At 45.0% G+C, this 14,385-nt stretch overlaps 1 protein-coding gene across 1 annotated transcript in view; it reads right to left on the bottom strand.

Annotated features, from left to right (window-relative positions):
- Positions 1 to 14,359, bottom strand: part of lrp2b (low density lipoprotein receptor-related protein 2b) — a 33,124-nt gene extending 18,765 nt beyond the window's left edge. The window contains exons 1-36 of the mRNA XM_086016522.1: positions 14,245 to 14,359; positions 12,889 to 12,999; positions 12,677 to 12,799; positions 12,483 to 12,599; positions 12,295 to 12,405; positions 10,827 to 10,943; positions 10,598 to 10,714; positions 10,277 to 10,420; positions 9,791 to 9,907; positions 9,578 to 9,706; positions 8,744 to 8,913; positions 8,427 to 8,650; positions 7,740 to 7,946; positions 7,463 to 7,665; positions 7,243 to 7,383; positions 6,611 to 6,820; positions 6,266 to 6,458; positions 5,733 to 5,858; positions 5,505 to 5,635; positions 5,263 to 5,400; positions 4,902 to 5,180; positions 4,538 to 4,777; positions 4,225 to 4,347; positions 4,029 to 4,145; positions 3,546 to 3,923; positions 3,139 to 3,387; positions 2,646 to 2,854; positions 2,293 to 2,477; positions 1,994 to 2,222; positions 1,744 to 1,921; positions 1,456 to 1,584; positions 1,079 to 1,245; positions 791 to 934; positions 601 to 710; positions 326 to 500; positions 22 to 235 (exon numbers count right to left, since the gene is read on the bottom strand). Coding sequence (XP_085872648.1) covers positions 22 to 235; positions 326 to 500; positions 601 to 710; positions 791 to 934; positions 1,079 to 1,245; positions 1,456 to 1,584; positions 1,744 to 1,921; positions 1,994 to 2,222; positions 2,293 to 2,477; positions 2,646 to 2,854; positions 3,139 to 3,387; positions 3,546 to 3,923; positions 4,029 to 4,145; positions 4,225 to 4,347; positions 4,538 to 4,777; positions 4,902 to 5,180; positions 5,263 to 5,400; positions 5,505 to 5,635; positions 5,733 to 5,858; positions 6,266 to 6,458; positions 6,611 to 6,820; positions 7,243 to 7,383; positions 7,463 to 7,665; positions 7,740 to 7,946; positions 8,427 to 8,650; positions 8,744 to 8,913; positions 9,578 to 9,706; positions 9,791 to 9,907; positions 10,277 to 10,420; positions 10,598 to 10,714; positions 10,827 to 10,943; positions 12,295 to 12,405; positions 12,483 to 12,599; positions 12,677 to 12,799; positions 12,889 to 12,999; positions 14,245 to 14,311 — 6,022 coding nt within the window. The 5' untranslated portion in view covers positions 14,312 to 14,359. The remainder of the gene's footprint in view (positions 1 to 21; positions 236 to 325; positions 501 to 600; positions 711 to 790; positions 935 to 1,078; positions 1,246 to 1,455; positions 1,585 to 1,743; positions 1,922 to 1,993; positions 2,223 to 2,292; positions 2,478 to 2,645; positions 2,855 to 3,138; positions 3,388 to 3,545; positions 3,924 to 4,028; positions 4,146 to 4,224; positions 4,348 to 4,537; positions 4,778 to 4,901; positions 5,181 to 5,262; positions 5,401 to 5,504; positions 5,636 to 5,732; positions 5,859 to 6,265; positions 6,459 to 6,610; positions 6,821 to 7,242; positions 7,384 to 7,462; positions 7,666 to 7,739; positions 7,947 to 8,426; positions 8,651 to 8,743; positions 8,914 to 9,577; positions 9,707 to 9,790; positions 9,908 to 10,276; positions 10,421 to 10,597; positions 10,715 to 10,826; positions 10,944 to 12,294; positions 12,406 to 12,482; positions 12,600 to 12,676; positions 12,800 to 12,888; positions 13,000 to 14,244) is intronic.
- Positions 14,360 to 14,385: the final 26 nt, after the last annotated feature.

Below are 14,385 nucleotides of genomic sequence, written 5' to 3'. Positions count from 1 at the left end.
GTTCAATAGAAATCCACATACTGTCTCTGGCGTGCACTTTGATGCCACGCAGGTGGGACAAGCCACTCCTCATCACTACCATGTTGGCGCCCGTCTCTTTGTCTACCCTCTCAATGACCTCATAGTCGATGTCGGTGTAGTATAGATGGCTCTGGTAGATAGTCAAGCCCCACGGATGAGACAGGCCGCTGACCACTGTCACCCGGCTCGCCCCGTCCATTGTGCCGCTCTCGATCTAAAAAGAATAAGAAGCATGTTAGCTTGCGGCGCAGGTTCAAAAAAAAAAAAAAAAAAAAAATGCGTCCATTTTCATTCGTGGACGTACCACTCCCGAGCCTTTCACCCCCCAGTAAAGTTTCCTGGTGGAAATGTCGGCAGCGATGTAGCCGATGTTGGCCAGGTTGCCGCTGTAGAGGTTCGTGAGGTTGCTGCCATCCATGTGAGCGCTGCCCACCTTAGGAGGAACGCTGTTCGACCCTCTGTCCGCCCAGAATAATTTCCTGAGGAGGTGGGAAAAAAAACAAAAAAGCCCAACATATTTTGTCTTATGCTTTCAACCGCCTTGCTACATTTAATTAGGAGATGCGGGCGATGCGTTACCCCCTCGCTGGATCTAAGGCAATACCAACAGGCGTTCCCACGCCTTCTGGTTTCCCGTTGGAGGTGATGAGAGTTTTGCGATAGTACTGTTTCCCATCAACGCGGATGACCTGAATGAAGGGTTTGGCGTTTGAATCGAGTGTGTATGCATATATTGCGTATGGTTTGACCACATCCTGGTTCTTTTTACCTCGATGGATTTATTAAGGGGGTTGTTATAATACATGTTTCGGCTGATCCAGTCAAAAGCCAGACCGGACGGCAACCCCATGAGAGCGCCTGGCGCAAACCGAGACTTGTTGGTGCCGTTGGTGTGCACGCGCCAGATGGAACCCTGGCATAAGACGAGCAAAGATGAATCTCACAGACGGGCGATGTCAAATTATTTTTTTGTAGGTTATTGTGCAAAGATGTCCATCAACAAGCCCGCGCTAGCGGATAAAGTGTCTATTTGTCCAACGTTAGCGCGTCCACTCACTGACGCCTCGACCCAGTAGACAAACTGCTCCCGCTCATCAAAGTCAATGTCCCGCCCCTGCCGGATGCCTGACACAGGCGGCATCGCATTGTTGGACGGGTCGGCCGGGTCCAGAGGGATCCCGAAAAGCACGGAATCTCTTGCCACCATCAAGAAGGGCGTTTCATCTGAGAGCGAGTCAACGAGTGGATTATTTCAAAAACAAAAGTAGAGCTTTTTGCTGAAATTTCCTCAATTTCATTTCGTCCAGATAGAAGACGTAAAGTCGACTTAAAAAATATGTCTGGATCCAGATGATTTTATTACGTGCAACCGCTTGAGAAAAATAAATGGAGTAAATTTAACAAGAAAAGCTTTTTTTTTTTTTTTCCTCCCACCTTTAATGCAGGTGCGTTTATCCTCATCCAGCTTCCATCCAGACTGGCAATGGCAGGTGTAATATCTTGGCCTGAAGCCTGACAGCAGGCACAGCTGACTGCACAGATGGTCTTTGCACGGATTGAGGCCTGCATACAAAACCACCGTTTGACCTTCACACAAACTCCGCGGGACACTCGACACAAAGTTGGATCAAATACTAATAGGGATGAACCGCCAAAAAAAAAAAAATAAAAAAAAGAAGTAAGCCACCGCCCATCCTTTTCAGTGAGGTTACGTTCGGTCACCTGCGGGCTGTTTGATGGGATGGTCCATAACGATGCCCATGGGCTGATAGACGCTGTTCATCTGTATGGTGACGTTGCCGCCGTGGAACTTGTTGGTGCTCATCACTTTACCGGAGTAGCGCTCCGACCAGAAGACGTCGTCCTCGAAGATGGTCATGCCGTGCGGGTGCTGGAGAACCTGGAGGCCAAGGAAGGTTTTCACAGGGTCTCCATTCCGATCTTATCAAGATTTCATTGGAACTTAACGTACCATGTCGCTTGCCATAACTTGATAGCGGTTCTTCCCGTCATAGTCGCAGTAGTCGATATATTTCAGGTAAGCGTCGGCGAAGTAGACCCTTCGTGTGGTGTAGTCCAGCGCTAAGCCATTGGGCCAGTAGACCTTTGTACTGACGATGACCCGTCTCATGGCTCCATCCATGTCGGCCCGTTCGATCCTCGGATTCTGACCCCAATCGGACCAGAACATCAGGTTGGTGCTGTGCGGGGGGTGAGCAGAGAAAATGGAGTCAATCACTCAAGCGATACGTCAACTTAATGCTTCCTTACTGGTTGCGAGGGTCTAAAACCAGGCCACGGGGGCTGGTCACGTTTTTGGTGAGGAGCACTTTCCGGAAGCGACCGTCCAGAGTGGAGACCTCAATGTTCTCCGTGACCGAGTCGGTCCAGTAAAGGTTTCTGCCCACCCAGTCCACTGCGATGCTCTCTGGCACTGTCAGACCACCGGAGAAAATCTGGAGGAGCAAAGGGAGCACAATGAAAATTGATCAATAACACGGCTGGCGGACTGAATAGACAAGTACCGGCCACGAAGTTTCTCGAGCATAATTGAAACGATTGAAGGATGCCCGGCGGCACAATAAAAGTGAACGCAACTACGCCGTATCAAAAGGAAAGCTTACTTCCTGTTTATCAGTTCCATTCTGGTAGGCACTCCAAATCTTCTTCTGGGAAGCGTCCGCCCAGTACACTCTGGAAGTCACGCGGTCAAAGTCGACGGTCACGATGCTTGAGCCGCTCACCACTGGACCGATGCTGGGCGGCTTTGCGTTGATCCTGTAGGCGATGACTTGGTTTCGCTTGGCTACCAGGAGCACAGCTGCCAGAGGGTCTAAAAGGCGAAGAAGAAATGTGAATTTATCTTACTACCGCAGCCGCAAAGACCGTTGACGCAACGCTAACTTCCCGCTAACTTTGTCGTTTTGCTAACGGCGTTGGTGTTTGGCTCATTCCTGTTGTATGATTTTTATGCCACGTCTGCCAGTCTGGGGCGGACAAATCTTTGCCCGCTGACTCTTGTTAACGGTTTCACGCCAGCTTGAGGTCCTTCAACGCAAGCGATAGGACCAAGGTGGGGCGCGACATTCCGCCCATTATTCTTTTGTCCAAGCTCACCTAGAGCTTTGCAAGTGCGCCCGTCCGGTTCCAGGACGTAACCGAAAGAGCAGTAGCAGCGGAAGCTTCCTTTCTCGTTGTAGCACTTCTGGCTGCAGAAGCCCGGGATGAGACACTCGTTGATGTCGTCGCACGTCTTGGAGTCGTTGAGCAGCCGGAAGCCCGGCGGGCATTTGCACTCCGCCCCGAACGGCCCTTGAATGCAGACGTGGCTGCAGCCGCCGTTGTTCAGTATGCAGTCCTCTTCATCTTTGGGGAAATGACACAATGGTGATGAGTCATCAATCATATTGCTGTTACTGCATCATATCCAATTCTGTTTGAATTTTCTAGCGAAAATAGACGGCTGGATGGATGGATTCTACGAGTAAATAGGCTTTGAAAAAAGGAAGGGAAGCGAAACTCACTGCAGATAGGCGACTCATCAGCGCCATCCGGGCAGTCCTTTTGGCCATCGCACACTTGATCTTGCTGAATGCACACCTGGTCAGTGGGACACATCCACTGGCCGCTGGGACACTTGAATGGCGGCGTGGGACAGTTCTGCTCGTCACTGTTGTCCCGGCAGTCGTTTTCGCCGTCGCACAACCAGTAATTTGGGACGCACATCTTATTTGGGCACTGGAAGTAGCCGGATAGGCAGGTGACGGGCGGGCAGGAGATGTGCTCGTCGGATCCGTCCTCGCAGTCGGGATGGCCGTCGCACTCCCACTCGTCGGGTATGCAGAATCCATCCGTTTGACACTGGAACTCATCGTCGTGGCACAAGCCTGGCCCTTGAGTGGCTGAGGACGGCACGGACGGTTTTTGGGTCTCATCAGTCTCAAATCTCCCTTGGTCAGCGGCTTGATGACAAATTGCCGACAGTCCGTCAATATCGCAAAACTTACGGCAGTCTCGCTCATCAGAATGGTCCCTGCAGTCAAACACCCCATCACAATGGTAACTGCTACTTATACACTGGTCGCCGGTGGCACAGGCGAACTGATAGGAGGGGCAGGAGAAGTCTTGGTTGGCAGAAAAACATACGACGTGTTATCACCACACAACTTCAAAGATTCCGACAGGGGATGAAGTTATTTCTACCGCAATTTTCCTCATCCGAGCCATCCAAGCAGTCCCGGTCTCCGTCGCACACGTAGCTGTTGAATATGCAGCGGTGGTCGGGACACAGGAAAAAGGACGGACCGCACGTGGTGATGGTGGAACCTGAGAAGGAGTGCAAGCGGCATGACATCGCAGTCACCTGATTGGGTGTTTGGAAATGCCAACATCCAATGAGATATGCTTGTTATGTCGTTGGGGAATCTTAAGTTTGCCGCCCGTGTTGCGATCTCGCACCAAATTTCTTCGATTCCTGACTAAAGCTTTCTAAAATGGCACAACGGATTAGACTTACTGCAGTTATGCTCATCCGAGCCGTCCCCGCAGTCGTTGTCGCCGTCGCACACCCACGCCGCAGAGATGCATCTGTTGTTATCGCAGGTGAAGGAGCCGGCGTGGCAGGTGGCGGGGACGCTCGTGGGGCAGTCCACTTCATCCGAGCCGTCGCCGCAGTCGTCCGTGCCGTCGCAGAGCCACGCCGGCAGGATGCAGTGCTTGTTGTTGCAGGTGAAGGCAAATGGCGAGCACGTCGCTCCTGGGCGACGCCGAGCAAAGACGTAAGCTTCAACGTGGCATTACGCTTACGAAGCGGAAACGCAATAACGTCGGTACTGCGTTTGTACATCGGCGCGAGTGTTTCAAGTCTCATGTTTATTCACCGATATCGGTGCAGTTGGCCTCATCCGACTTATCCACGCAGTCCAAATAGCCGTCACAGCGGTAGGAGTTGGGCCGACATCGACCCTCGTCGCACTCAAAGGAGTAGTCCCCGCAGTTGTTGTCCGGCGGGGGGACGCTGTCGTCCTTGACGCAGTCCTGCTGGTTGTCCTGCAGCTTCATGCCGTACGGGCATCCGCACACGCGGCTGTAGGACGGGGTCGGGAAGCAGAAGTGGCTGCAGCGCCCGTTTGGCACCGCGCTGCAACGGCTGTTGATACCTGCGAGGAGAGAAGTGAAGCAGAAAAATCACATCGCGTGTTGTCCTCGTCATCGTTTTCGGACAGTTTGGCAAGAACGCACTACTATGGAGGTCGGCTGTGTAGGCCTTGATGTTCATGATGTCGTTGATTCCTTGTCTGATCATAAAGTTGCCTCCTCCATCCCTTTTCCTCATCTCAAATATCGCTCTGGTCCTGGTATCAGCCACATACAGGTAGTCTACATGGTACAAATAAATGCTTTACTGTGTATTCTTTGACGCTCCCAAGAACTAAATGATCACGTTTCGACAGTCGCGTATGAAAAAGAAAAAACCAACGGACCTGAATAAACAGTCAACGAGTAAGGATTTGTGATCTGTCCGATATTGGTGAAGGTCTGTCTGTCGTTTCCTTGAATGTCAATGTGACCAATCTGATCCAAGAGGGCGTCTACCCAGTACAAGCGGTTTTGTCTGTTGAAGACACACACACACACAGAAAAAAAATCTGTGTCATAAAATAATGCTTCTTAAACAGTGGGTGCCTCCTAAGCTTGCATTGTGTGCTTACGCGTAGTCAAGGGCAAGTCCATACGGCCATCCGAGTGTTGTGTTGACCAAGGGTACAGCATTGCTGCCATCAGGGAAGGCCCTCATGATGACCGCCGGACGATACCAGTCAGACCAAAACAAGTAGCTGCACACACAGACACGAGAGGACATTTTTGTGAATGTGGATGTTACGCAAGTGCAGTCCATCGAAAAAGTCTACACACCCCTGTTTAACTGCTAGGTTTTTGGGATCTAAAATAAATAAATAAAATAAGACCAATATTAATCTCATGCTAGCGATCCTTCTCATGTCACATGACCAAAGGAGCATAATATGATCGGCTTTATGTTTGATCAATTCAGAAGGATTGGATTTGTTCTCAAGGCATTTTTGAGCCATTGGAGTTTGAATCTGAAATTAAATGTTGATTTGTTTCACAATGCAAATTCAATGCTTGAAATTCCAATTCAAAGTTGGAAATTCAAATTCAAACTGAGATCACATTGAAATAATTGCATGAATATTTGCTGTTCTTCCAAACAAGGACTCACCCAGCACCGGGATGCACCGCGATTCCTTTTGGCCTCCTCACTCCGGTGACGATGTCTCGCCGGGACTTGTCAGTGATTCTGAAGGCCGTCACTGCCCTGTAGGAGCTTGAGGTCCAGAACAAAACTTTGGAGGTCCAGTCATAGGCCATGGCGTCCACGGATGAAGCCCTGTAGCCTGTCAAAATCTGTTGAACTAAAAGGGGAATAACAGATTTTTATTCAGAGTAACCAATGTGCAAAAATACAAATAGAATTTGGAATAAAACTACTCTCAAAATACAGGGCAAAATATCGTTCAAATTTCTCACAATAAATACTAGCCACTTTTCTATAATATTTACTTACCAGTCCCATTGAGGTTGGACTTATAAATAATGCCCCGGGACCTGTCGTTGTAGAAAATAGTCTCCTCATTGCCATCAAACTCCACAGCAGAGCCGGAAAATGATGAGGCAAGCCCTGAGAGGGGAAGGGTGACATCCTCCTGGAGGGAAATGGTGAGCGGGATCCCTCGCACGGCCATGGAGGTGGCCAACAGCAAATAGTTTTTTATCTCTGTTCGACAAGGACAAGTTTGTTGCTTGTAAATGTGCAAGACGTCCAGCGCCTTTCCATAGATTGATCTTTGATTGCTGACACGGTAGCCTTAGCATGTTTGCCTGTCCCTGTGGCTGTTTGGTGTTTTGGTATACAACAACTAAGTGTGAGCTTCCTCGCCCTGCTCTCTGGGCATTACGGAACAATAGAGGACTAGGCCCAAAATCTGGACATAGCGGGTCTTTACTTTGCAGTTTGTTGAGCATAAAAGCAGGTAAAAAATAACCACTATTATAACTATAACTATTGTCCTTTTTTTTTTTTTTTTTTTTTTTTTTTTGGAACATTTGTAAGGGAATGTCCCTTTTTTGACTAACAATTTTAAAATAAACAAACAATTTAAAAACATATCAGGTGAGTTTGCCATATCATGAACTCACTGTAGCAGGTCCGAAGGTCCGCCTGCAGGTCGTAACCATGGCGGCACTTACAGCGGTAGCCCAAACCGTCATTGTCGGTGCGGTGGCTCAGGACGCAAATTTGCTGACAGCCGCCGTTGTGACGCCCACAAGGGTTCATCACTGTGGCAGAAGATGAAAAATCAGGCTAGTTTAGTCAAGTGGGGTAATGGGGGGGGGGTTGGCTCTGGATGGTGCTTACCAATGGGCTGGACCACTGAATGCGAGGCAACAATATGGCCGGGTCGCTTGGCAGTACGATAGAGGAGCGTCGGGCTGCTGCCGTTGAAGCGGTTGGCTCGCACGACCCCCATCTTGACCCAATCCGTGAAGAAGACGTGGTTCTCGAAGACAGCCATCCCAAAAGGATGCGGCGCCTGCGTTCCGACATTGAGCACTATTTTCCTGAACAGAACACCACGGAATGGCCGTCAAAGGCAGCGAATGACAACCACAAAGTATCCCAATGTGACGCTTACCTGTCCAAACCGTGATAGGTGACAGTTTCCACAGTGTCAAAGTGACTGTCAGACCAGTAGACCCTCTTTGTGACGATATCGATGCTAATTGCAGTTGGCGTGCCCAGCCTGATCTTCACCAGCTCCACACGGTTACTGCCATCCATGAAGGCCCGTTCAAGCTTCATCTGCTCATTACTGACGCCCATGTCGGTGAAGAACATGTAACTGCAAAGGCAGATGTAAAATAAATCCATTTTTAGTTTTTTCTCATTTTGGGCCTCTCTTATTGGATTAATTCATGTGAATGTCCAATGAAACGCAACTATTTCCAAATTCTGTATTTTAAAAAAAATAATAATTACAGGGTTAAAAAAAAAAAAAAAAATCTCATTTGCATGATCACATTTCATTATATTTGGAAAATGATTAAAATGCCAAAAATATATTTCCAGAAGAAAATGTGATCGCCTGTACACCGGAAATTTGACATTTGAAAATACAGCAATACCCAAATTACAATTCCATTAGAACATTTCTATTACATAGGAAATATGACTTAAATGAATCAGGTATTAAATGAAAAGTTGTTTAAAAAAAAACAACAAAATAAAATGAGAACATTTCAATTAAATGAATGAATGATTCAAATTTCCATTGGCTGAAAGCAAGACTCTTTCAAATGATTTCAACATAACGTCAACCCACCCCACTGTGGGGTCCAGGACGAGGCCATGAGGGCTCTGCAGGTTCTCAGCAACCAGTGTGACCCGATTCCCTCCATCAAACTCGCACATGTCGATGCGCTCCACTGCGGCCTCTAACACGTACAGCTTGAAGTTGATCCAGTCCACGGCGAGGTTCTGCACGTTGTGAACTGCCGTAGTCAGAACCTCCTTAATGTCACCGCCGTTATAGTTGGCAGAATACACCTGGTCATAAAAAAAAAAAAACACAAAAAACACAAGCGGAAAATGAAGATCTGTGCAAAAAGCTTTGTTTAAAAGTCACCGGGTAAGGCTCACCTTGTTGTTGTATGTGTCACTCCAGAAGACAGTCTCACTGTGCCGGTGGAACGCCACACCGACAACCGTATTTTTGCCCTGAGCGGGAATCAAAGTTCGAACGTTGCGGCCGTGTACGTCGGCCATCATCACATCTCCTCCGTCTGTGAAAATGAGGTGCGGCATTCCACCTGGAAACAAAAGTTTGACACAGGCATATTCTTTATCCTCTGTAAAAAATTGACTACAGTTGACCGCCACTATATTGCAGTTCAATTTTTGTGCTCGAACTATATCACAGATTTTTTTCTCGGTAACTTATTTTTTTTGTACTAGTTTTTTTTGGTTACCCATTGCTCTTGCTCTTTCTGAATATTTGCGTTTAAATGTGTTTGTATTACTTTAAAAGTGCGTTTAGAGACTGTAAAAAAAAAAGTGCTGTAAATGCTATGGAAACATGGCTAGGTTTTTTTTTTTTTTTAATAGGTTATCGGTTATTATTTCTTTATCACAGTTGGTTTGTATTTATTACAATACTGTATTATACTGCCCCCGGTGGACAAGTCAGGCACATATTGGGCCGATACCAGCCTATATTTTTAGGTATCGGGTCCTCATGTGTCCGATACCAGCCGCAGATACTTAAGGCAAAGAAAATCTAAGGTATAGATACTCGGTATCGGTGAGTATTCCTACTGGTGTCGGTCCGAAAAAAGTAGTATTGAACAACCCTATTCCTATTCTAGGTTTTTATAAAGTACAATATCATAGAGTGCTATTTTCCTTCCTGAAAAATACCTTACAAAAAAAATGTTGATTTTCAATGTAGATTTTAACATATGCGGCAGTTAGCACCTGACACATTGGCCTTGCAGATGTGACCCTGCTCCAGGAAGTATCCACTGGCACAGCTGCAACGGTGCGCCCCAGGCCGGTCTTCGCATAGCTGGTCACAGATCCCCCAGATTTGACAGTCATTGTAGTCTGCATGAATAGAAGTCCAATCAAATGTCATTTCTCCAACTGCATATGTGCGCAGTCATCACCATAGCGATCATCCCATCGTACCTACGCAGGAGCGACTGTCATTGCCTACAACGAAACCATCCGGGCAGTAGCAAGCGCCTCCTTCTGGCGACACGTGGCATAGATACTCGCAGCTCAAGGTCGAGCAGCGCTCCAGGCCTGCGGGCAACGACAATAAAAGTCCAGTTAAACAGGTTAAAAGGCTCTAATGATCTGCAGAGGTGTCATTATGATTCTTTGCTAGCTAAATTACGGCTATCATGTGCTGCATTTGAAGGCAATTATCAAGTTCCGTCCAAGGGGAAGGTTAATGTAAAACCAAGCGTTTGTAAGGGCAGCGATAAAGTTGAGAGCTGTTATCATATCCAAACCTCAGCAGCTACTGTCTTAGAAATGCTTATGGGGGCACTATCCTCCGATGCAGATAACCCTTGGACCTTCACTTTAGAGCCCTATGAAAGTTAGGCATATGCTAGCGTTGACTCGCAATCTTTGTTCCGTCAAGTGAATGAATCCTTCAGATCTTACTGCAGGTTTTCCCAATGGTGGAGTTGGTCTCATCGGCCCCGCCGGGACAGTCCGCTTTCTCATCGCAAACCTTCCCCAAGGGGATGCAAGCGGTGGAGCCCGGGCAGCCCCACTCGCCAGGGTAACAATCACGGGAGTTGCTGTCTGCAAGAAACATCAGTCATAATCAATATTTATCTTATGAGCAACAAATCAGAGAGTGGAAAAATGCTGATAACAAGAGATTCTGAAAGCCCTGGGCAGATTTGATTGACATGTCAGCACATTGAGGCTGAAAAAAAAAAAAAAAAATCCAACGTGCACAGCCAAGAGTGTCCTTACCACATCCTTTTTCATCACTGTAGTCGCCACAGTCATTGAACTTGTCACACACCCAGTATTGAGGAATACAACGGCCACTCGTACACGTGAACTCATCGCCGCGACAGCTCTGATACACTGCAAAAGAAAAAGGCAGCAATCACATGGATGCTGTTTGAAGTGCGCAGCATTGAAGCAACCTGGACATTTGAAGCGCGTCGACTTCAGTGTTGCTCTCGCTTGGCCTTACCGCAGCCTTGCTCGTCACTGTTGTCCCCGCAGTCGTTATAGTAGTCACACAAGAAGAAAATTGGGATGCAGACGCCATTGGTGCATTGATATTCGTGGGTGGAGCAATGGTTGATGGCTGCAAAGCAGACGGAATGAAAACTTACAAGATATTGTGTGAAGGCTGAAATTCACGCCATGGGTGGTATTATTTTTCTCATTCCATATACTCAGTTTCCCCACAATTCAACATTTTTTCCACCTAAAAATTCCCCACACATTCCCAATGGGCTTGTTTCGAAGCATCCAGCTGCTCATTAAATTCACCTTGGGAACAATTTTCAACCTGCAAAAAAATGTCAGTGACTAAAACTTTAACATTCTCACCATTAAAATACCCACAAAAACAATCCCTATTCAGTCCCAGTGACCCATTCAACAAAACAGATTCACGTCGTTCCCATTACAAATCCTGAATGTTGAGCTCCTTCAATTCACTTTGGAAACAATTTTCAACATGCCAAAATTTCCACGCCGCACAAAAGAATTCCCCATTCATTTGAAATGACACATTCAAAAAACATTCATTACATTCAATATCATTTCACATCATTCTCCTTCATTCCATGTGCCTCCATATTTTTCAGTCAGCATTTCTGCCTTCATTAGCAATTTCTCCATAACTTGCAAATGTCAAGTCAATGACATGTTTGTTATTTGGTTGTTGTTTGCAGTGGTACACTGCATCATGTGATAGTTGCCTTTTGAAATTAACACAGACCTCTGTAAACTACACCCACAATATCATTACACTAGTACTCCCTTGATGAAGTGTAAGTTTTTTTGTTTTTTTTAAGTGTAAGTAGTTTCTTAGTACATCAATATTTCAACATAATTTCCCAATGTGTGTCGGTCACCTGCGGTTGTTTATGTTTGGGTTGAAAGGTGGGTAAATCGCCAACTACCGGGTTTGTTTTCGTCCTGTGTTTTTCCAAGCAAAAAAAATAACTACAAAACGTACACAAAACTTGGAAATTCAATTTGCGTCATAAATAAAACATTAATTGACTAATTTCACCAAAGGGTTCTTTTTTTAAATCATGAAAACGACAGCAAGAAATCTTTGCATAAGGGCCTGTCATGGCCGTTGTGTCTTCTTCGCCGTCAGTATTTTTGAAAGGCTTATACCAGTTTGTAAATTTATTAGCGCCACCTACAGGACATTTTATTTTTTTCCCTTTATTGCGTAGATGATACAAAATTTGTAAATAAGGAACAATTGTAGTAACTAGTAGAAATACAAGAAAAAAATAGAACAGTCAGTCAAAATAATAGTCTAAATATACAGAGAAATACAGCTTATAACCGCCGTTACTTTTCGGCACTAGCCGTTAAGTTAGCAGGAAAGAAAATTGATTAATATGACTGGAGCGGAGATGTGTGCTTTCCTCGGTGGTCTTGTTGTGATTAGTATTAAATTATTTACTCACTGCAGTTATATTCGTCGGAACCATCTCTACAGTCTTGGAGTCCATTGCAATGCTGAGCGTTGTTGTAACATGCCCCATTGGCACACGTCTTCTCGGTGCACTGTGGGTAGTCTGCATAAATAAATAAATAAATAAATAAATGAATAAATAAATAACTAAATGAAATAAAATAAAAATAATCATCTTACTGCAATTGTTTTCATCAGAATTGTCCACGCAGTCCTTCACACGGTCACATTTGTATTTGCCGGGAATGCACTGGCCCTCCTGGCATGTGAACTGGTCTGGGCTGCAGGTTCGACCGCCTATTTGATTAAAAATACCGAGGAATCAAACTGGAATTCAAGAAAGAAAAATAGGCTCATACTGTATATCTCCATACCACACTCTCTTTCCTCATCCGAACCATCCTTGCAGTCCTTCTCCCCATCACAGACGAACTCCAGTGGGATGCATTCACCGCTTGTTACGCATTTAAACTGCTGTGAGCTGCATGATGGAGGAGCTGTAACATAAAGAAATAAAAAGCAGTGAGCTTGCTACATGCATCTTCACTACTAATAAACCGATTCCCGTGCATGCATTTATACTCACGGCAATTCAGCTCATCCGAATCGTCCGTGCAGTCTTTGGTTCCATCACATTTCCAGGCGATGTTTATGCACTGTCCACTGGTGCACTGAAACTCCTCACTTCCACAGCTCCCTGCAGGAGAATACACAAAACGTGTGCTTTTAAAACGTAACGAGTGGTGACGATATCACTGAATAAAAAAAAAAGAAATAAAAAAAGAAATAAAAATAGTACACTAATTTGAAACTTGATATTCAGTTAAACAAATTAGTATCAATGAAAATACCTTATCAGCTTTAAAAACTGTTTTAACCATTTATTCAGTTACAATGTTAATGTTCAAACTTTGCATATTGTTCTACTGGTTTACAATAATGTGAAATCACAAACAAAACATATATGCCTTGCCTATTTTAATGTTAGACAATATGGTGGCACTTGAAGTGCTCGGTTTTACTTTGTATAAAAGCTTAAGGACCACTGTTTGACTCAAAAGCACACAGCCAGTTAAAGGTAGATGATTCTCTTTTGGATTTCCTCCGAATTTCTGACCATGGAGTTTTGTTTATGGCGGCGCGTTTACAAGGGCGGTTTATGACGGTTTCTCACTCAAAACATGTGATTTGGGGAGTTAATTCTCCACCGTGACTGATCGGTCCATCTTTATAGTCAATAGTCAAACTGAATCAGCAAATGTAATTTCTGTACTTTGGATCTGTAATCCATGTGGGCTTGTAACTGCACTCGAGCGAAAAACATACAATTGTAAACAAAGAGCACGCAGTGGTCATCTTTCTATATGACAAACCTGACAGGTGACAAAATAGCTGCGAAAATTTGAATTTGCAACAAAGTACACACCACGTCTCGGCTGGATTATGCTGATAAACTATTTTGGAGTCAGCCATGTTTGAATTTTTAAGTACTTTAAAAATAAAGTTAAGAGGAGATGAGAGTATTCTATTTTAAAATCAATTTCTTTTGAACGAATGTGACAATAACTATGCGTCAAATGTCTTCAAAAACAATACGTACAATACATGACATATTTTTGGGGTTATAGATAAATCAATATTTTTAATTGAAATACAATGATCATTAATTATTATAATGCCAATATATGACTAAACAAAACACATTGAAGAGTATGACAATGATATGGAATATAACATATAAGAGGTAGAATTGTTTTCCTTTAACATTTGGGTTGATAAAATGAATGTAGATTTTTTTTCCTCCCTTTTCACAGATTTGAGGAACCTATTCAGCTTTGGAGGCCCAGCACTTGAATATAACCCGTTATGATTATGTTTTGTTCTTATTTGAAAACACAACTCTCTTAAAAAAAAAAAGCAAAAAAAAGCAATCATCTTTTACCTTGAACTGTGTGAATTCCTTGAAAGAGCAGAAGAAGCGACAGAAGCTGAAGACCTAGAAGGTCCATCGCTGATGAATCGTCAGCCTTCCCTCTCAATTTGTTTCACTTATCACCTTGACTTATACAAAAAAAACAAATTA

This window comes from Filicampus tigris, chromosome 19 (genome assembly GCF_054856515.1).
Source record: "Filicampus tigris isolate MCC_2025a chromosome 19, RoL_Ftig_1.0, whole genome shotgun sequence".
Taxonomy (NCBI): Eukaryota; Metazoa; Chordata; class Actinopteri; order Syngnathiformes; family Syngnathidae; genus Filicampus; species Filicampus tigris.
Note: the sequence above shows the minus strand (reverse complement) of the source record. Positions and strands in the feature narration are given on the sequence as shown.